Raw genomic sequence first — 23,681 nt, 5'->3', positions numbered from 1 at the left:
AAAAGACATGAAAAATACACATTTCAGAACTGAAAAAGTTTCTGCAGAATTTAATGAAACATTTTACGTTTAATTTTTACCTAAAATTGTTCGCCAAGGTTTCTGATTAGCTGGATTAAATGGGACCTCTCCCCGCAGAAATTTTCTTGTTCGTGCGAAAAACAGTAAGCTTACGCTTTCCTTCGTAAAATAAATGATAAATAAGCTCAAAACGTTTTGGAACAACGTCTTACTTATAGATGAAAATAAATTCAACATTTTGGGTTAAATTGTTGCATAATTGTAAATGGAAGAAAAAAATGAGGAATTTAATCTTAAGAACTAAGTTGGATCGGTTAATCAGAACGGTGAAGGTGTTCTTGTGTGAGGGTGCATTATAGCATCAGGACTTGGAAATTTGGAATTTTTCGATGAAATAATGAATCATGCTGTTTATTTAAATATTTCAAAAAACAATTTTAAACTATTAGCCCAAAATTTGACAATCAGAAACAACTTTGTTTTTTATCAAAATAACGATAAGAAGTACACGTTTGCGTTGGGTGCCTCAAAAATTGTCCTTAAACTTAGAAATATCTCCTCAATCGCTAGATTTAAACTTAATGGAACATATTTGAAGATATCTGGTGGCTAGATTACGAAAATACACCACTGAAACGAAAAGCGAACTATAAATTGTAAGACTCGAAGTGCGGCTGAACACTTACTCAGAAATTGTATAAAAAAGGAAAGAAAAAACAATGAAATCTATTCCGAGAAGTTTAAAAGCTGTTGTTGATACTGCACGATATTCTACTAAATAATAACTTTGTAAGAAGTTAGATTATTTACTAATTTTTTGACATTTTTTCAAAGTGTATGAAAACTTTTGTGAGATAAAATTTCCGGCACTTTTTGATTTTTTAAAAATTCTGTTTTAATGTTTTATTAAAAATTTTCATGCAGTTTTGTTAAAAACATATCATAGATTCTATAATAAAATACCTATTTCGAACTATTAATTCTAACCAATGGATAATGGCCTATTTCATTGAAAGTCGTAGGTGTACGAACACTTTTGGGAGACACTGTACATACAGGTGAAGCTAATAAGAGCGTGTTAATAAATAAAACAAAAAGCAGCTATTTTGTAGAGCTGCCATCTATGTTCAAAATAAAGAGCTAGAGATCGACCCTAAAGCCATTTTCCGTTCCTGGTGCAAAAGCGGCTTCAGATACGTATTGAAGTTTTTGCCCATTTCTACACAGTTGTTACAAAATAAAAATATAAAAGTAGCCACAAAAATGTTTACAGGAAATGGAAATTCAAAAGTAGAATATGATTTGGAATATCGCACCTCCGACAGAGAAACCATATTCGATAGTGCTGCCATCTTCATTCATGGCATCGAACTAGAAAATAACCCATTAGTATTCTTCAAAGTGGAATGAAAGCAAACTTTTTTTTTTTTAATTTAAACTGCTTTAACTTTCTAAAAAGCTGTAGTGGACATGAAATAAAAAAAATTATTTCCAAACAAATCTGAATGCCTCAGAAAAAAAATAAATAAAAGCATAGAAAAGGAGAATTGGAATTTAAACGATGGGGGAACGATTTTTTTCTGACAATAGGTTATTTTAATGAGCTTATTATTATTTTTTCTTTTTAAAAGCGATTAAAAGATTTTTTTAATGGAAAAAATATATTAGCTGCTTTGTTTAAAGGTTTGTTCGTTTATTTATTTTTACATAACGATAGAGGAGAGTGTTGTACCATGGGACAGTGTGAATTTCTAAGAATCTATTTTTAGCTGCCACGTTTTTGTAATCTCTAATAGTAACCTTCACCACTCAATGGTACCACAGAAAAAATCAGCATTAAATGAGTAAAATTGACGATTTTGTGAGAGAAAAAAAAATTTCACGTCTCAAAAGTTAATATTTTCTTCGTTTTTATTTCATTTTCTGTGTTTGTATTTGTAAAATTAATCAACTGAATTTTATTTTCCTATGAAAGAGAAGAACTTTAAATAGTTTGGTTATGAGAAAGTAATGATAGTGCATCTAGATTGACTACCATTTTGGTTTTTCTTAAACCACGTGGTGATTGTCCCTTGGGACAGACAAACATATTGTACCTTAGGACATGTTTCAAGGAACAACATATGCATGGTTCTTAGTAATTAAGCTATGTTTAGGAACATGCAACAATGGTCTAATCCTTTGTAGTCTTTTAAACACAATTAATGTTTTATAATAATTCATTGTTTATTATTCATGATTATATATTATTCATTACAATGAAAAAAAAATTTTTTTTGTCACTTAGTGCAAAATTGGTTCAAGTAAATGGCTGTTTCCTGAATCATGAAGACTTTCCCATAGTACAACAGGATGTGAACCAAGGTAGAATAGGATGTTGTTCCTCGGGACAGCTTGGAACTCCTACTTTAAATGGCTCTCAATATTTTATTTTCACTGTTTGAATTTTTAAAAATGTATTGCTTAGAAATATGTTGGGGAATTAAAATGTGACTTTCAGATTTTAAATTTGGTTCAAATAATTGACGTTAAAAACTAAAATATAAAGTGTCCCAAGATACAACACTCTCCCCTAGTACCTCTTTTAAGTAGGCTTGCCAGTTCTCTATGGCCAAGCGGGACACCAGGACCCCCCCCCCACGTCGCTAGCATTCAAAAGGAAACCAGGGGGTGATAGTGGACTCAAGTAAAATTTTCTACAGAATTGAATGAAATGAAATTTTCAGAAACTATGAGGAACTCGACCCCCTCCTCCCCCCCATAACAAATTTTGCAACATGCAAACTGAAATTATTGAAAAGAAACATTTTAAAAGTTTTCTTTTTTCTTAAACAATTTTTCAGCTTTATAATGTGTTGTCAGCCCAAAATATTTGGACATTTCGGATCACAAACACCCTTTAAGGGGGGGAACACACCCCTGGCTAGTTCTTAACGTATTTTAGAGGGTAGTTCATTCTCAATGCTATGAATAAATACTAACTATGAGTCTAAACCAGGGGTAATAATAAATGACACAAGCAGATTAATTTAAACATTTTATTTTTTACATGTTAATATTTATTAGTTACTTTAGTAAGAATACTTAGAAAAAAAAAGTTCTTACTAAAGTTACTTTAGTAAGATTACTTTAGTACTTTAAATGAGGAATAAAAACTTGAACAATATTTACATGTATTTTTCATTCGCTAGGACTTTTTTTTTAAGTATTTTTTTGGTTTTAATGTTGTGGTAAAAATCCTCACAAGCTGAATCGAATTAATTTTATAAATCTATGTTTCAAATGACAAAGTAATTACCCAAAATAATCCTTCACAGTTAATATTTTTTAGACTTTTTTGGTCATCTAATCAAATTTATCTTTCTCCGGGACCTGAAGTAAACTGGCCGGGACACCGGGATTTTCCCTGAAAACCGGGACGTCTGGCAAGCCTACTTTTAAGGGACACCTCTGAATAAGAGACACCTCTATTTGAGGGACACTGTCTAAGGGACAGTGACAGAGAAAAATTGCAGTAATTCATGAAAATAAATTCATAAAAAATAAATGCATACAAATTGAATTTATTGAAATAAAGGTTCTTTTTTTTGCCTAAAAAATAACTGGAAAACATGCTAAGAAAAAAATAAGTATTTTCATATTTTTCATCCATGCTTTTTCCTCTCAGCAGATTAATTCATTTGGGTTCAGCACTGCCCCCATGACTAACTTTATATAGAAGACTTGAATGTGGTGTCACTGTTATTTACGTTACATTGAATTGTAAATTACATGACATGAAGCAAATTACTTCAAAATTATTACTATAAATTACATAACTTTGATTCCACTAAATGTTTGAACAAACTTTAATTTTCAAAATAATATATTTTTTTTCAATTGACCAGCTCTAAATTTTCTTTAGCACCATATAAAACATTTTCAATATTTAATCTTAAATGTAAACAGTCTATGCCCAGTGTAATATTATACTACAAGCACACAACATGCATCATTTCAAATATCTCCGAATAAGGGACACCTCTATTTAAGGGACAAAAAGTTCAGTCTTCTTAGTATTTCCTTACTGAGAGGTTCTACAGTATTTTCATAATGGAAGAGACTGGAACTTCAGTACTTAAATACCAGAATTCGGGAGTATAACCAAAACAGAGCCCATTAGCTACTTTTACATGCGAATAAACTTTTTACTTAACACCCGGCATTTCTAATTTCCCCTTAACCCTACATTATTTCTGTTAGTATTTTAGTAATGAATTACATACAATTAAGGAAAAATTAGAAGCTTGAAATATTTCATAGTAATTTTATTTTAATTGTTACCTAATTACTCTTGCAGGAGAAAAATAGAGTAAGTACCAATATGAATATTTGTTTAACTAGGTTTTTACAACTTGCTGTCCAGAACATGATGAAGCATTAATTCTTGCATTTATGAAAAAATTAAAAATAAAAAACAAATGTTTTTAAAAAAATAAAATTGGATACCTGTGCAGGGATATTTTCACAATCAAAAAAAGAAACACATTATTATTCCATGTATTTAGTAACACACTATTCTTCATACCTATTGCTAATGGACAAAGAATTTTTGTGTGATAATATTTAAATAGGGTGGTATAAAGCAGTGATTAGATACATGGAATACACAGTCAAAAAAAAAAGCTCAGTCATTCCAGTCGAGGACTGCAGTTTCGTGCTTATTAGCAGAGTCGTGCGTACGGGTGTCACCAGGGGTACCGCAGTATCCCCATTAGCTCAAAGAAAACAAAAATGACAGAATTAAAAGTACAGAGCACCTTAATGTTTCGCTGAAAAATGTGTCCGTGGAGAACTTTAAGGATGGCGCTTCCCCCCCCCCCCACCCCACCCCTCAAAACCGTTCATTATGAAACATCAGAATCTAATCGAAGAAAAATATTTTCGTAGAAGTCGAGGCATCCGGGGATTTATCTCCTACTAAAAACACGAAGCTGTATTGCTTGTAGTTGTAAATTTATCGATAAGCGTTTGTAGTTTGAAGCTTGTACATTAAGGTGTTTAAAGAATCACTGAAATACAAATGCAAATTCGGTTTTCTTTTGACAAAAATCTTTTCAGTCATTCAACACTTTCTCATAAAAGTATAAAAAAAACAAAAGCTTTTTGTTGCGTGAAAGTTAATTGTATTTTTGATATCATCTTTTTTCTACTAAAATACGATTTTGAGGCGGCAATGTGCTTCGCCTGTTTGCCTAACATTGACAGATGAAAAAAATTGATGAATGACCAATTGTAAGGATTTAGGAAGACGTTCCCAAGAGGCCCTGAGACGCTCCTGCCAAAGGCACCCACAGGGTACTAACTGTACTGCTAAGCATTTAAGATAGGTATCGAGATATGACTCTCATTTGCAGATAGGTATGAGTAGGGACTACCGAAAATCTTAGACCTCCCCCCCCCCTTTCTCTTTAAGATTCGCGGCGGTCCCGGATTACTCATGGAAAGACTGATTATGATTTCGATTACGATTATGGGAATATCACAGACAGACTATGATGATTACACAAAAATGTAATCGATTACTCAGATTACGATTAGTTAATCGGCAATTACTCCAACACTGATTATTTCAAAATAGAAGATAGAGACAAAGCAAAGAAAGAGAATGGAGGGAAGTCTCCGAAACGTATCCTTTTATTTAACGTTACCTAAGTTAACCTAATAAACCGTTTTTGAAACTTTGATTTCAAAAAAATTCCAAGGGAGAGTTCCAAAAGCCCCATCCTTTCACTATCTTCATAGAGATGGCTTACGATTACATATTTAGGACGTCTACTCCTTAAGACCTCTATTTGTAAAATTTTCTGAGAATCCTCGAACCACCCCAACTTAATATCAAAGATCGTCTAAAACTTCTATTTTAAAGCTTTAATTTCGAAAAATTTTCCGGAGATCAACTACAATTGCATATCTGAAATTTAGTTTCGGAAAACACCAAGTAAGGGTCCGTGAACTTTTTTGCCCATTACCAAGAATCCTCTAAAAACTGCGTTTTAGAAGCTGAGCCCTATTGCCAACATTGTTAAAGTTCGTCTTAGACTTCGTTTTAAGTTCATCGACCATTCGGAAGAAGTGGTCCATCCTCAAAGATCGTCTGTAATTGTTAGAGCTGAAGTTTTGAGCAATTTCTGGAAAAGAGCCCCTTAACCCCCTACTTCTCAACCCCCTTTCTTCCCTCCCCTATACCGGATAACTCTGTTTTTAAAAGTATCAATTTCGAAAAATGGAGGAGAGAGAAGTCCCCGAACCATTTGCTTCTAAAATTACCAAAGATAGTCCAAAATGCATGAATAAGACTACAATTTTTAAAAATTCTCGGGGAGAAACCCCGCCCCCTCATTTCTGAATGAATATTATGCTAACAATTAAGGTCATGTTTCTAATTTAAATCTAGTTTCGACAGCCTGACTCACTTTTAAACCAGAAGCTAAGTCCCCTCTCTATATTTAAGTTGTTTTTGGAAAAAAAAATCAGATGTCACTAGTCTCATACTCGCCAAATGTTTTGACTTCGCCAAAGCCCTACCCCCCTTTTCCGGGCGTTATTTAAATCCCCAGGCCTGGTATAATGGTACCCCCTATTACTGAAGCCCTGCGCACGCCCCTGCTTATTAGTACTCATCAGCCCGGCATAGGAAGTGACTAAGCTGGAGGTAAAAAACTTCTTAAGGAAGCCAAGAGTGAAAAACGAACTGGTAGCTAATATAGAATTAGCACTGACCACACGAGTGACCGAAGCAATGGTTCGGTTCAACTCAAAGATTGAAGACGAGGAAAGGTATTTTCAATAAGTTACCGCCCTAAAGCAAGCGCTAAGGCAGAAATACACCGCCAGCTCAGTCATTCCAGCCGAGGACTGCATTTTCGTGCTTGTTAGCACTCATCAGCCTGGCATAGGAAATGCGACAGCTTTGTTGGCTCATTCAGTAATCAGACCTTGATCCTTGCAAAAAGCATAAGGAAGTTACAAGGAAATCAAAACAGTTTTATCATTTTTCGCTAGAAAAAAAAATCCGTTTTGTTTGGGGACCCTTCCCAGCTCGGGAGCCCTCGGCGATCGCCGACTTGTCCAGTCCGGGCCTGGGTTAGGTAAATTCTGAAAACTTGTGACCAGAAGAATGGTTAATGGTAACAAATAGACTGACATTGTGGGGTTTTTTTAATATATAAAAATATGCATTTGAAAAGTAATGTAATGTGTGACAAATTGGAGAGGAGGTAAGGTGAAGTGTGACCCTCTTTGACAAAGAGGTGAGTGAGGTCCAAAGCATTGAGGTAAATGGTGACATTATTTATAAATGGCTCATAAGAAGTTGTTTGCAAATGATGACAAGCTTTGTGTGGGAAGGGTGGGATAGGGGAATTCTGACAGCTTGTGACCATGCAAAGACAGGGGTTATTAAATACAGTTACATTACATTATTTTTATAATATAATGCACAGAAAAAATTAGAGTGGTAAGGTGAAGTATGACCCTCTGGGACAAAACTGGGTTGGAGCAAAAATGGGGAAAAATAGTACATTACTGAAAAAAGACCCTCATAAGCAGTTTGCATATAATGTCGAGCTTTTAGTAGACCTTTTGGTGGGAAGGCTGGGTTAGTAAAATTGTGACATCTTGTGACCAGGAGAAGGAAGGGAATAACAAGAAGACTGAAGTTACATTTATTTAAAACAAAAATATGAATGTAAAAAGTATAAAGTATTGTGGCAAGTGACAATGCATGTGGAGGCTAATGTGAAGTGTGACACTTTGTGTCAAAGGATAGAGTGGGGTCAAAAATATAGATATAAACCACCTTTAAGAAGATGTTTACAAAATGGTGTGAAGAAATGAGTGGGATTGGTGGGTTAAAGAACTTCTGAAGGTTTGTGAACAGACGAAGGAAGGTGGTCGCAAGCAGACTAACTTCAGTTTTATATAAATATGCATGCGAAAAATAGTGTGGTAAGTAACAAAGTATAGAGAGAGTAAGGTTAAGTGAGTACATGTGTGATAGAGGTTAGTAGGGTGTAAAATATGGAGAAAAATGGTGAAATTACTGAAAAACAGATCCTCAGAAGTAGTTCGCAAATAATATCAAGCTGAAGTGTGACCCTTGGGGGGGGGGGGATGGCTGTTAATGGTTGGAAATGTCAAGTGCTACATTTAGGGCATGGAAATAAGTGCACAAGTTATTATTTGCAAGTTTCAATCATTAGTCAGGCAGGTGCTCAGGTTCAGTCATTAGTCAGGCAGGTTCTCAGGTTCAGTCATTAGTCAGACAGAAAAAGTACTCATTTGGGCGCCTTAATAAGTCAGGATTTGAAGTTTAGTCAACAGTGCAGCATAGCTAGTAACAAAGCCAATAACATGCTTTGGTTTATCAATAGATCTATTTCAAACAAATCTAAAGAGGTTGTTCTGCCTTTATATAGAAGTTTGGTAAGACCTCACCTGGAGTATGCTGTTCAGTTTTGGTTTCCTTATCTTAAGAAAAATATCAATGTACTGGAAAGGGTTCAAAGGCGGGCTACAAGGCTAATAAATGGACTTTCTCATTTAGACTATGATTCCAAGCTTAGAAGGCTAAAAGTGTACAGTCTTGAGCAAAGAAGAGACCGAGGGGACATGATTCAGTTGTTTAAATTTATTAGAATGAAAGATGTTACGGGGCTGGAGTTTAGCACTGAAAACAGGACAAGGGGTCATTGTTTTAAGCTATTTGAATCTCAGGCTAACATGGATATTAGGAAAAATTATTTTTTTAGCAGGGTAGTGGAATCTTGGAACAACTTACCGGAAGAGGTGATCATGAGCAAAAGAGTAGATAGTTTTAAGAGGGCCATTGATCTTCACTGGGGATTTTAAATTGACTAGGACCAGTCTAGCTGGGCCCAGAGCCTGTTGCTGGTCATCACTTTTGTATTTGTATAAGTGTGTTGGCACACCTTTTAAAATTAGGGACCCCCTCCCTCTCAAGAAGGATACTTCCTAAAAAAGATTAACGTCCATTAAGAATTTCAAAGGCACGGTCTGCACTATTACCCACCTCCACTGTGAGCACCTCAGCGCAGCCTGTCACCAAATTTTTCTGGGGGAAGGGTTAAGGAGTCTCAATGCATCTTCTTTTCGGAAGACAACAAAAACCATGCACATTCATAAGTAAAATCATTAAGTTTTCAAAGCCCTCTGACCCCTAAATGACGGATCCGCCCCTGCAACTGAATCACTTCAGAAGCAGGGGTGCCCCCTGAGGTCAAGGGCGCACCCCCCTCAATATCACAGAGCCCCTCAAAAAATAAGAAAAATACCCCTTAAACCCCCTTAAAAATGTCAATGGCGCAGTCTGCACCATGATCCCCCCTTTCCTAGGTGGGCACCCCTGTCAGAAGTCAATTATGTTGAGAGGTTCATTCGATTCTCAAATCGATCGAAAAATACACTGCTCAAGTGATTGAGTTTTGAGAACTCAACATCTCGAGAAGTTCAAAGCCAGAACTCGAGCAGTTGATTGCTCGAGCACTTGGAAAGTGACAATGGAGAACTCGAGCAGTTGATCGCTCGAGAACTCGAGAAGTTCATCGCTAGAGAACTCGACAAGTTCATCGCTCGAGAACTCGAGATACGATAATCGAGAACTCATGGTAATCGAGTTCTTGAATGATCTTGAATAATCGAGTGATTCGATTATGAGAACTCTATTATGCCCATCACTAATACATGTTGTATGATTTTAGATTTCTGGCAGAATGTTGCGATCAGTAGGGGATTTGGCTATCAAGAGGACACCCAGGAGGCCATTTGATCCGTCTTTGCAATATCAACGTCAACATCACCTAAAGCTTGGAGCGTAATTTGTCTTGTTTTTCAACAGCTTCATCATTAACGGATTATTCAGCTGACTGTATAATGAAAGTTGGACAGAAACCTTTTTTGGCCGTCGTTTCAATTTTCTAACTGACGTTGATGTCCATATGGTTTATACAGTCGTCTCTTTTTGTAGACTAAGTATCCTCAGTAACAACAGATTTAAATTTAATTAAATCAATGTCGTTATCGATTTCCTTAAACAGTACGTATAGTGCTGACTTTCTGCACGTACTCAGTTCACCAATTCATACTGCGTATACGTAATTTTGCAAGTCTTCGTCCGATTCCTTGGTAAAGGGCTGTCTATAAATAATGTTACCCCCTCCCCCCACCACACCTTAAACATCATTTGTGTTGTAGTAACACACAAATACTTCTTTATTGTCCATCAGGATTGTCGAACTAATTGAAGAAAGAGGAACTGCGCGATCCTTTCGAGTCAGTTTGAAATTTGTGAAATTTGTGCAAGTGTTCCATTTTTTGCCATGAAAAAGGGTGTTTGAAATTTTGTAACTTTTGATTTGTAGAATAAAATATAGCAAAATAGCATATCCAGTTGAAGGAAATTTAAAGCTCTACAACTTTATCATTGACAATTTTCATGAGTACTAATTCTGGGAGGCACTAGGAGCAAATGTTCACAAAAAGAAAGAATTTTTCCGAAAATCATCGATTTTCTATAACATATATCAAGAAAACTATTGGAAATTTGACAAATATGTGCAGAAACAGTTTCATTGTAAGTTTACTTAGCTTGAATTTTTATTTAAAACGCATTTTTCCACTGTTCCCGACATTTTCTCGAAAAACCCAAAATTTTCTTCCCCCCCCCCCTCCATCCCATTTTTAGCTCACCCCCAGGGTCGGGGACTTTTAGTTTATTTACTTACTAACTACCCCTAACAATATTCTGAAGTCAAAAATTATCGCATATTACACGCACGTTACAATGTGTTCATTGATTGGATTACAAGTCTAAATAGATGTTGGGATTCTTTTTTTTTCCGCCAGTGCAAAATAAATGCATCAGAAGTAATTTTTTTTTCAAGTGATTTATTTGTTTTATTTGAAATTACAAATCCTGAAATAAAAGTACGGCATGTTCACTTGCAGAAAAGGAAGAGTAGAGACAAAGACAATAAATTAAATCTGTGATTACATAAAAGAAAAAGCTGAACCAAGTGCAGAAGTTTCCCGTTCTCAGAAATCGAATTTGTGATTTATTTAAGAGCCAGATTGTCCCTTTGTGGCTAATTATGGGAAGGAAACATTCGACGGATCTCAAGAAGAAATTCCTTTTAAACACTATAGAAGCCATCTGTAAATAGAGCCTATACTCATTTCTTAAAATCAAAATTAGATCTTTTAAGAAGTTTTTAAAGAGTCTAAATTTTTTTGAATTGTTCAATAAATGAGAGAGATTTAGTAAATTCTTCAGATTGCAAACTTACTTACAACAATAAACTGTGTATTACAATTATGAATAACGACTGTGTTATAAAAGAAGACTTCCATTTCTGATTTCATCCTGACGGCGCAGCATGCCATTTACGATTTTAATAATTTCTTTTATGAAAGAGGTCGGGATTTGCCGGTTTATCTATGCTCTAAAATGGAATAGATGTTGCCGGGGTAGCAATGCAGAAACGTACTTGTTGCCACCGGCGCATTGGTGTGACAACACAGAATATCCAGAAAACACTTCTGGTGCTTGAGTCTTTAATAAAGTTACAAACCATTCAACATGAAATACCCTACCATCTCAGTCATTTCCAGCCGGGGACTGCAATTTCGTGCTCATTAGCACTCATCAGCCCGGCATAGGAAAGTGACTGAGCTGGAGATGAAAAAACCTCTTAAGGAAGCCATGAGTGCCAAACAAACTGGTAGCTAGTATAGAATTAGCTCAGACCAAACGAGTGACTGAAACAATGGTTTGGTTCGACTCGAACATTGAAGGCAAGGCATGGTGTATTCAGTAAGTTAATGGGCGGTAACTTACTGAATATACCATACAACATATTTTAAAAAACACAAAAAACACTAAACAGTTCAAATAAATTTGAAAAAATAAACAAATAGCTTTTTTAATATTTTTTTTTTAAAAGTGTCTTGTAGTAGTACTAAGAACAAAATTAAACATTCGTTACATCAATGATGTAAATTTAAAAACGTGTTCACTAAATAAAAAAATCACCAATGCAGAGAATAACTACATTAAATATTTTTACAACAATCAAATACAAGGGTAAAAGCATACATAAGCATAACATGCAAAATGTGTTAAAAAGCCAAAGTTTTAGCTCTCTAGCTATTTGAGTTGAGCAGCGATGAAGTCGGAAACCTCCGTTTGCGTCTTGAAAATTCGTCACTTTCCACTTCTGCTTGGTATTTCATTTTTTTTAAAACATGTGATAAAAATATTGGAGCACCAGAGAGGTCGCACTACTGAAAATGCATAGTGCAAAAAACAGTCGATCTACAGTTAGGGCAAATAACAGCCTAAATACCTGACCTTTCAAAAGTCACTAGTTATACCTACCTCTCAACAGGGCCTGATTATCGCACAAGCCAACTAGGCCTTGGGCCCCAAATTGCTTAAAGTTTTTTGCATAGCATTATTACTACAAAATAAAATTACACGTATTTTTAAAATAATGATAAAAAATAATAACTTATTAGTAGGAAAAAAAAGCTACCTTAAAGGAGAACTTCCATTCATTCAGCAAGTAGCGAATTTACCATGTTACAATTATGAGAAGTCCCAAAGGGACATCATATTTATCATAAATGCATATGATAATTCATTTATGTAATTCTGTGATAGATAAAAGGTTCTAAAAATACATTCCGACGGCCCGCAAACCTGTAAATCAACCACTGCAATCCATTACAATGTCTTCAGGGGGCCTAGAAATTATTGTCTACCTCGCTTTTAGTTAGTCGGGCCTCGCCTCTCAACAAATTGCACCACATACAATTTTCAAATCAGATGCAATTTTCACACACACACAAGCCTGAATCTAGTAAAAATTACTTAAAAGCAAACTTCAGGATTATGTGATCGGGCTGCTGAGAGAAACTAAATTAAATTTAACGAAAGAGAAAATATTTGGTGCTTTTACTTTCAAGTGATTGCTGCTGTGATTGAGCAATAACACCTGTGAGGCTAAGAACTTTTGCATTGTGATTTATTATTTTTTAAAAATCAACCTTAATCAACCTTAATTTATAGCTTTTTTATTCTTCACTCTTATGCTTAATTTTTTTCTTTATTGTAGCAATTATGTTCTAAAATTAAGGTGTTAGTATGACCTAGCTGATGTACGTGGACTGAAAATTAAAGAGTGGCAGCATAAACTACAGTTATGGCAAACCTAACCTGGCAGCGAAAATGCCTTACGCTGTGATTAGAATCAGTATAACCTCCCCAATTGTTCCAGCACGTAAGGGGTAAGGTGTACCTCCGAGCCGACTATAGATGCTCGCAGAAGAACGGGATTATGTAAAATAGATATCCAAGTGGTGATGTATCACTATTATCGATGTATAAGAGCCAAAAATAGTCACAATGTACAATCGTGTAAATTAGCGGTCTAAATGAGAAAACTATAACAACGTGTATGCATGTAGAAATAAAAGCATTTAAAAAGAGTTTAAAACAAGTCTGCAAACAGCTGTTTCGGGGTTATACAAACAAACCCCTTCTTCAGTGCATATAAGAACAAAGGAACTCTAAGTCTGACAACGGACAAATGAACCAGAAAAAGTAAGACATGGAAGAGTAAATAGACAGAAAATGGTCAGAACCAGAAACATTACGTCAGCAGAAAACAGCAAGGATAACACCTTGGAAAAACGTCACACACTGAAAAAAATTAATGAAAAGAAACAGTAGGGAAAGGGGGCATGCTCGACAAATCAAATAATAAAATGGAATTTTTCCAGATCCAGTAAGATTGCCAAAAATCTACATCGTAAGTGAAAGTGGATAATTTTAGCAGAAGAAGTCAAAGTTATTGTCGCAGGACCAACAATGTTGGGCGATGGAGGAACGTTTAAAATCCTGTTTTTTGACATAACTTTCATGTTCTTTTGTGTGGAATTAGAGAGCACGTCTAGTTTGTCCTATGTATGCCAATCCACACTGATAAGAAATACTACAGAGCTCAATTCTAACACATTAATGAATAGGGCGTTTAAGTTGCTAATATTTAAGTTTATTAATTAGGGAAAATGACAGAAAATTTTAACTTTTTCAGGATTTTAGCGATTTGATGAATGATTCTTGGGAAAAAGGGTTGAAAGACAGAGTTAAAATAATTGTCAGGAGTATGTGTCAAAAAATTCAATTCTGACGAAAGTAAAACGGAATTAAAACAAATAGGTAAAGCCCGGAAAATAAAAGTCTTAAACGAGGCTAATTTTTGTTGGTTGTCATACACAACTTCATATTTTTCAATAAAACTGTAAAAAATACAAGGTTTCTTCTTTCTGTACAGTAATTTTTAAAATAAATTTCCAATTTATTCATTTTCAAAAACTTCAGGTTGCTTTTTGTGTATAACCAAATAGCGTTTTAAATTTCTACTAGGAGAAAATGACTTTTCACAAGAATGTGGTTTTTCTTTAGTATGTGTCGCTAAAAGGCTTTTTAAACCTCCACATAGAAAAAATGACTTTTTACAAATTTTACAAAAGTATGGTTTTTCTTCAGTATGTATCATCAAATCGATTTTCAAATAACTACTAAGAGAAAACAACTTTTTACAAAACTCACAAGATTATGGTTTTTCTTCAGTATGTCTCGTCGGATGGATCTTTAAATGTCCACTCTGAGAAAACGATGTTTTACCAGTTTCACAAGAATATGGTTTCTTTTTAGAATGTGTCCTCAAATGCTTATTTAAATTTCACAAGAATATGGTTTTTCTTTTGTATGTGTCTTTAAATGATGTTTCAAACTTCCCCTGTGAGAAAATGACTTCTTACAAATTTCACAAGAGTGTGGTTTTTCTTTTGTATGTGTCCTCCAATGGACTTTCAAATCTCCTCTCCGAGAAAATGTCTTTTTACAAATTTCACAAGAATATGGTTTTTCTTTAGTATGTGTCCTCAAATGCCTCTTTAACTTTCCATTCTGAACAAATGACTTCTTACAAATTTCACAAGAGTATGGTTTTTCTTTAGTATGTGTAACCAAATGATATTTTAAACTTTCCCTGTGAGAAAATGACTTCTTACAAACTTCACAAGAGTATGGTTTTTCTTTTGTATGTGTCCTCAAATGGATTTTGAAATGTCCACTCTGAGAAAATGATTGTTTACAAATTTCACAAGAATACGGTTTTTCTTTAGTATGTGTCCTCAAATGCGTTTTTAGATTCCCCCTTTGAGAAAATGACTTTTTACAAATTTCACAAGAATACGGTTTTTCTTTAGTATGTATTCGCAAATGCGTTCTTAGATTCTCCCTTCGAGAACATGACATTTTGCAAATTTCACAAGAGTATTTTTTTTCTTTAGTATGTGCCCTCAAATGGGCTTTTAAGTTTTCCCTCACAGAAAATGTCTTTTCACAAAGATCACACAAATAAGGTTTATCTCCAGTATGTACTTTCAAATGCTCTTTCAATTGTGAAGTCCAACTAAATGTCTATTTACAATATTTGCATGAACATGATTTATCTTTGATGTTCATATGCATTTTTAGCTTTAAATTTGGATTCACAAGATTAGACTATTTAACTGCGGTCTCATACGGGTCCCCTTGATTGAACTCCAATCTAAAAATAAAAATAGAAACTATTTTATTCTAATGGGAAAAAAAACAAAATGCATACAGTTATCAAAACAAAACAGTCTTATAGTGTCTGAAATTTAATTTTTAAAGTCCCGTGAGTAAACAATATTTTAGATATTTAAATTCACTGAGGAGTAAAAAATCCCAACACCAAGAAAAAGTTATTACAATGAAATTTTGACCACACATTTGTCTAGTTAACATGTTTAATTGATTACATTTTCAAGATCACAGGTCAATTTAAGCTCAAGAAACTACAGTTCAAATGTGAAATCTGCCGTCGGCAGGTCAACGGCAGTAACTGCAGAAATAAGTTTTTGAGATATTTGAAGAAATATGTGTTGGATATAATGCTAACAATAAGGAGATGTTGGAACTACTTTTTTTTTTTTTTGCACCCCTTTTTCAGCGGAAACCAAAAGAGCAAGCTTGTGCAATAAAGCTAACGTAAAATAGATGACACATATGCAAAAGAAATGAAAAATTTGCAGTTACTGCCATTAGCTCCCCTGACATGCTGTTTCAATGTCAGTGAAACCTCTACAATTTTGAATGCAAACCTGCATGCATTGCGTAACAAAGGTTCTGAATGTCATTTTGTGATATGGAGCTCCATACTTGTTGAACTTATTATGTCAATTCTGGGATAGTCGGTGCCGGCTATAAATAATGCTGGAGTTCTCGTTCAATGATATCCCACATGTGTTCAATAGGAGACAGATCTGGTGATCTCGCAGAGCAAGGTAACATTTCAACACACTATAGAGCATGTAATTTTGCAACAGTGGTGTGCGAGCGAGCATTATCCTGTTGGAAAACTCTCCCTTGAGTGCAATTCATGAATGGTAATACTAAAAGTTGAGGAACCAGAATGACGTACAACTATGAAGCCAGCGTGTTAGGAATAACCACGAGAGTGATGTCCCAGTCCTAGAAAATTGCTCTTCAGGCCATGACTGCATGCATTGCGTAACAAAGGTTCTGAATGTCATTTTGTGATATGGAGCTCCATACTTGTTGAACTTATTATGTCAATTCTGGTGTAGGTCCAGTTAGTCTAGGCCGCAGACAGTCAGTCTAGTTGCAGGCGTTCCCCTGGCCTCCTTCTGACCAACACAGGTCTTTCACTGGCACCAAAGCAGAATCTGACTTCATCAGAAAACCCAAAAGGGATCTCCACTCTGTCTTCCAATGAGCTCTGGCTTGACACTACTCGCTTCCTAAACAGCAATGTTTTGCAGTCAGTGGCATACATGTTACAGCATGCTTGGCTCAGAACTGTCCATGAAGCTGAAGTATTCGATTTTTCACAGTTTGTTGTGTCACTGTGGTGCAAACTGCAGCCCGAATTTCTCCTGTAGTACCAGTGGGATGCAACACATTCGTGAACCAGGGCACTACTGGGGGAGTCTTTCCCCCTCACAAATGCCACATTGCCGCCCGGAACCTGATTTTCTTGAGGTAGTACAACTTGGTATTAACTTGCATCACAAAGCAATTTTAAAGCGTAAAACTTGATTTGCTTATTATTTCCAATTAACCCTTATAAGACTTCAAAATGCAGAATTTTATATCCATTTTATATAATTTCCTCCGGGGCCACCTAAAATTGCAGATATTCTATATACCACTTAAAAGGGAGCCCGGCGTCACTCTCTTAATACCAGCCCCCTCTTTTTTAAGGTCAATTCAAAAAGGACAGCATGATTACACACAGTAATGAAAACGACACATAAAAAAGTAAATAATGTCCTTATGCATCACAGAAAACAGATAAAAACATAAGAGGGGGGGAGGGCAATTAAAAATGTTGCTTCAAAAAAAAAAAAAAAAATCCTGCCCCCTCAGGAACTCAGTCCTAAATCCGCCTATGCCTGTAGACCCAGTGGGATGCAACACGTTCATGCACCAGGGCACTATTGAAGGGAGGGGGTCTTTCCCCCTCACAAATGCCACATGGTCGCCCGGAACCTGATCTTCTTGAGGTAGTACAACCCTGGACCACTGCTCTTAACAAGCATGCGTAGTGGATACATTACGGCGAAGTCTTTATGCAACATCGCGGAAAGAAAATCCACCATCTTGAAGCCCCAATACACGACCTGAATCAAACTCTGTGAGCTGCTGATAATAGTTTCTTCGTCTTCTTTAAGGCATTCTTAGCTAACATCAACTCAATAAGTTGAATTCCACAGAAAAAGAACGCCCACGAACTATATAGCTCGCAATTAAAGCAACTCGTTTGCAAGTGCTATGTGTGGCATTAGAGCCACAATTATGTGCGAAGCGCGAAATTTGAATCAATATAATTTTTCAGATGAATAAATAGCCCTATGTTATTTTGATTATCTATTACAAGTCTTTCTTGCTGTTGGGATCATTGTTTTTCCACCAGTGCAGAATAAGTGCATCGGAAGGATTTTTTTTTCTGCAAACGATTTATTTACTTTGTTTGAAATTATAAATCCTGAAATCAAAGTATGACATGTATACTTGCAGAAAAAGAAGAGTAAAGATAAAGACAATCTGTGATTGCATAAAAGAAAAAACTGAACCAAGTACAGGAGTTTTCAAAGGGCTAATTTGGGATTTAGTTCAGAGCCAGAGTGTCACTTTTTGGCTAATTATGGGAAGGAAACAATTGTAGAACCTGAAGCAGAAATTCCTTTTAAAAAATATGGAAGCCATCTGTAAACCGAGTCTCAATTCATTTTTTAAAATCAAAATTAGATTTTTAAAGACGTTTTTAAAGAGTTCAAAAAATGTTTAACTTTTCAACAACTGATTTAGTAAATTTTTCAGATTGCAAACTTCCATACAACAGTAAATCGTGTTAACTGAATTTCTTACAGATATGAATAATGACTGTGTTATAAAAGACTTCCATTTCTGATTTCACCCTAATATGGTGGCAGCATGTCATTTCCAATTTTAATAATTACTTCTATGAAAGAGGTCAAATTTGCTGATTTCTCTATGACCTCAAATGGAATAGATGTTGCCGGGGTAGTTATCGCAGCAATTTATTGCTGCAGAAACGTATTTGTTGCCGTCGGTGTATTGGTGTGAAGCCAACGCAAGAATATCCAGAAAACACTTTTGGTGCTTGAGTCTTTAATTAAATTACAAACCGTACAACATATTTTATGAAACATAGATAAATCTGAAAAGTTCAAATAAATTAGAAAAATAAACAAATGGCTTTTTTGATTACGTTTTTAAAAAATGTCTTGTAGTAGTACTTAAAACAAAACTGATCATCGTTACATCAATGATGTAACGGTTCAATTCATAAACATGTTCACTAAATTAAAAAAAAACACCAATACTGGGAATAACTACATTAAACTTTTCCACAAAAATCAAACACAAGGGTAAAAGCAAAACGAATTAAAAAGCCAAAGTTTTAGCTCTCTAGCTAATTTGAGTTCAGCAGCGATGAAGTCGGAAACATCTGTTTGCTTCTTGAAAAGTCGTTACTTTCCACTTCTGCTTGGTATTTCACTTTTTTTTTAAATGAGTGATGAATATTTTGAAGGCACTTTTTTACAACGGTAAAAATATTCGCTTGAGTTGGGTGTTAGTATGACTTAATTACGTACGAGGATTGTCAATAAAATAGTGGTAACTCAACCTATAGTTGGAGCAAAGAAAACCTGGTAAGGCCGTAAGATATGCCAAGTTTTTGCAACCCTGTCTTTTCATTAGGTTTACCGTACCACAACTAAATAGACCTTCATAGAAGAGTGGGATATACTTAGGGGACCTAGGGCCCGTATAAAAAGTTAAATTTTGTATTTTTTGGCTCAATTTTATTTTTGCTTCTAACTTTTAATATCTTAACCCTACATCTGATTTTGAACATTTTTTAATTGGAAGAATACAACTAGAAAATAGAGGTCTTGCAGGTTAAAAATGGAACACCATGTAGACAACTTTGAATTAAAAACGCGAAATTAGTTTTGAACAGACTGAAAAGTTCGAGATAGAGGTATGTTTGGGTAATAAGACTTTGAGTTATTGAGAGTAGACTGTATTCACCTTATACAAGGCACTCGCCAAGAGAATGGAGAAATCTGAAACAAACTCCCCTTATTTTCCAGAAAAGGAGCCGACAATCTCATTTTAATGATGAAGAAAAACTTTGGCAGTGTTTAGAGCAAAAAAAGACTCAATGGATAAAGCAAAAGAAAGTAATTTTTTGTGTAAAATTTAAAGAGAAAGTTGAATCTTTGTCCAACAGTTTGGTTTGTTTTTATTTACATTTTTTTCTTTAAAAAAAAAAAAAATCAGTACACCAGGCACGTCATTTCAAAGTTTCCCAGGGGGGACGGAAGGGAGTAAAGCGCTGCATAGGAGGAAAAAACCAGCATGAACACATGCTAAAATCCATGCCCAATCATCCAAATGAAGGGCCTGATTACTGAATTCATTAAAGTCTCAGTTTAAAAAAATGAAAACATAAACAAATATTATAGCTTCACATAGGCCACCGATATATGTTTCTGTTCTTCTCTATCAGAATATCGTCACGAAAATCGTAGCTAAGCTCAGAAAAAAAGAATGGACTGCCAAAATGTGTTTCAATTAGAAGACAAATTATTATAGAGATATAAAAAAAATTTCAAAGATTGAGATAAAAAGTCACACCAGTAGTTATAATTGTTTGATGGTGAAAAGCAATACTGTATATTTAAAGGACATTTATTAAAAATGAGAAAAGCATCGCTGGGAAGTACCACCTCAGTCTCAAATGTTTCAGTTTTTCTCGGTAATTACACGTTTGTATTTAAACTAATAAATATATTAGGATGAAAGTTGAACTTAGCTTACATAGTTACAGGTTTGGAATGAAAATTCATTTCACCTTCATCATATAAAAATGGTTTTTTTCAAGTGTGTATCCACAAATGGATTTTCAAATGGCTCTCACGTGTGTCCTCAGGACACTGTCCTGGAATGTCTTTTTAAGTCTGAACTATAGAAAACGTCTTTTCAGAATACTCAGAAGTATACACTTTTTTTTTCCCAGAATGTACCTTTTTTGTTTAAATCATAAACTTGAGAAACTGTTTTTCTTCAAAAATCACAAGAATATGCTTTCTCTTTAGCAAGTGTCCTCAAATAAACTTTCAGATCTATACACTGTGAATATGACTGTTTACAAATTGTCCAAGGATATACTTTTTCTTTACTATGCACCCTGAAATGCTTTTTAAACCTCCACTCTGAGGAAATTTTTACGAAATTTAAAAAGAATATGGTTTTTCTTTTGTAGTGTCCTCAAATGGACTTTCAAACCTCTATGCCTAGAAAATAATTTTCTTACAAATCTCACAAGATTATAGTTTTCCTGTGGTATGTGTCTTCAAATGCCTCATTAGATTTCCACTCTCAGAAAATGACTTTTGACAAATTTCACAAGAATACGGTTTTTCTTTAGTATGTGTCCTTAAATGCTTCTTTAAAGATCCACTCACAGAAAATGACTTTTTACAAATTTCACAAGAATAAGGTTTTTCTTTAGTGTGTGTCCTCAAATGTCTCCTTAAAGTTTCACTCTCAGAAAATGACTTGTTACAAATTTCACAAGAATAAGGTTTTTCTTTAGTGTGTGTCCTCAAATGCTTCCTTAGACTTGTATTCTGAGAAAATGACTTTTTACAAATTTCACAAAAATATGGCTTTTCTTTAGTATGTGTCCCCAAATGCCTTTTTAGTTTTCCACTCTCAGAAAATGACATTTTACAAATTTCACAACTATATGGTTTTTCTTTCGTATGTATCCTTAAATGACTATTTAATTTTCCACTATCAGAGAATGACTTTTTACAAATATCACAAGAATGTGGCTTTTCTGTAGTATGTGTCTCCAAATGCTTCCTCAAACTTCCGCTGAGTAAATGACTTGTTACAAATTTCACAAGAATACGGTTTTTCTTTTGTATGTGTCCTTAAATGGCTCTTTAAATGTCCAATCTGAACAAATGACTTTTTACAAATTTCACAAGAATATGGTTTTTCTTTAGTATGTGTCCTCAAATGCCTATTTAAATTTCCATTCTGAACAAATGACTTGTTACAAATTTCACAAGAATATGGTTTTTCTTTTGTATGTGTCCTCAAATGGCTCTCTAAATTTCCATTCTGAACAAATGACTTGTTACAAATTTCACAAGAATACGGATTTTCTTTAGTATGTGTCCTGAAATGCCTCTTTAAATTTCCATTCTGAACAAATGACTTTTTACAAATTTCACACGAATATGGTTTTTCTTTAGTATGTATTCTTAAATGGCTCATCAAATTTCCACTAAGAAAAAACGACGTTTTACAAATTTCACAAGAATACTGTTTTTTTTCAGTGTGTATTTTTAAATGAACTTTTAAGTGCGAAATGTCACTAAATGTCGTTCCACAATATTCGCATGAATATGATTTGTCTTTAAACTTCATATGCATTTTAAGCTTCAAATTTGAAGGATTGATAGTCACAAGATCAGACTACTAAATTGTGGTCTCATACTCGTCCCCTTGAATTAACTCCAATCTAAAAACAGAAAAGTATTTCATTCTACTGGGGGGAAAAGCATTATGTATACAGTTTTCAAAATAAAAGAAAGTCTTTTATTTTTGCACAGCTAATTTTTAAAATGCCAAAAGAAAACTATTTTAGATATTTAAACATTTGTTATCTGCAGTAGAATTTACTTGAGAAATTTTTTTAAATTTTATTAAGGGTAGACCGAGGCACGTTTACGCAGTGCCCTTTTTTCAAAACGAATTATAACTGGAGAGTCAACAGTCATAACATATTGATGCAGCTCCCAAGCAAATATCCTCACCAGTTTTTGAGCATCAGTCGAGCGTTAGTCTAGCATGCAGAAGTATGAAGTATGAAGTGAAAAGGGGGCGCTTGAAACCAGCGCAAGCACTGAGACCACAGGTCTATTGTACTATCATTGCTTAGATTACTAAAGGAGCCCAGTAACAGAAATAAATCTCAGCAGTTGCCTAACCAGGGTTGGCAAGTTTCTGCCGAGGTGGTTAAAACCACTGGTAGAAACCGGTCAAAACCGGCATGGCAAAAACCCCTTTCTGCCACATTTGTGGCAGAAACTGGCAAAAACTCAAAAAATGACATAAAAGAAATCTTTGATACCCAATAGGAATTTAGCACAGGAAAATAATAAAATATTAGCCAAAGCACAATTTATTTACAATATCATTAAAAATCAAAAATTATGTTTTTTGCCCTCTGCAGCTGTCTTTAAGAAAATTTGAATTGAAAATATAAATGATTTCTTAATTTAATATGAATAGAGGAGAAATAACAGAATACTCTCGCAACAGAAGAACTAGATGGCAATGCCATCAAGGATACAGCAAAGATTCATGAAACTTTCATCAATTGGATATATTTTTTAAATAAAATGATCTACTATGTAGTAACTGGGGTGGTGTTAAAATTTGACTGGAAAAATAAGTTTTGGGAAATGGGATCAATTTGTTTTGTAAAACTGTGATATTAGGTATAAAATTGAGGTTCTATCGGCAAGTAAAATTCTGGCATTTTCTTCTTGAGCAAATGATAATTTTAATCCCAAGCATTTTAGATGACACGTATAAGCTAGCAAATAACAACCAGTAACTGCCTGTTTAAATCTGTATGTCACTTCTTTTTCTTAAGTGCCCTTACGATTTTCGTACTTTAGATTAATACAAATGTTACGAGAATCTGCAGTTAAACAGTTCTCTTTCTGATCAAACTAAATCAAGGGCAATGAGTTTTACTTTTTATAATGATGAAATAGAATTACATTTTTTAGTTTACTTAAACAAACATCATTTTGTAATTACTTGAATTAATAGAGATGCTTTTTAGTTTTTGCCAGTTTCTGCCGGTTTTTACCGGTTATAACCAGTTTCTGCCACCGGCAGGGCAGAAACCAATTTCTGCCGG

General features: G+C 34.6%; 1 protein-coding gene across 1 annotated transcript in view; it reads right to left on the bottom strand.

Annotated features, from left to right (window-relative positions):
- The window catches only part of LOC129233344 (zinc finger protein 177-like), a 60,226-nt gene that overhangs the window by 35,710 nt on the left and 835 nt on the right, over window positions 1-23,681 (bottom strand). Inside the window, exons 3-4 of the mRNA XM_054867384.1 lie at window positions 21,872-21,949; window positions 21,279-21,363 (exon numbers count right to left, since the gene is read on the bottom strand). Coding sequence (XP_054723359.1) covers window positions 21,279-21,363; window positions 21,872-21,949 — 163 coding nt within the window. The remainder of the gene's footprint in view (window positions 1-21,278; window positions 21,364-21,871; window positions 21,950-23,681) is intronic.

The sequence above is a fragment of the Uloborus diversus genome, unplaced genomic scaffold (assembly GCF_026930045.1).
Source record: "Uloborus diversus isolate 005 unplaced genomic scaffold, Udiv.v.3.1 scaffold_35, whole genome shotgun sequence".
NCBI lineage: Eukaryota > Metazoa > Arthropoda > Arachnida > Araneae > Uloboridae > Uloborus > Uloborus diversus.
Note: the sequence above shows the minus strand (reverse complement) of the source record. Positions and strands in the feature narration are given on the sequence as shown.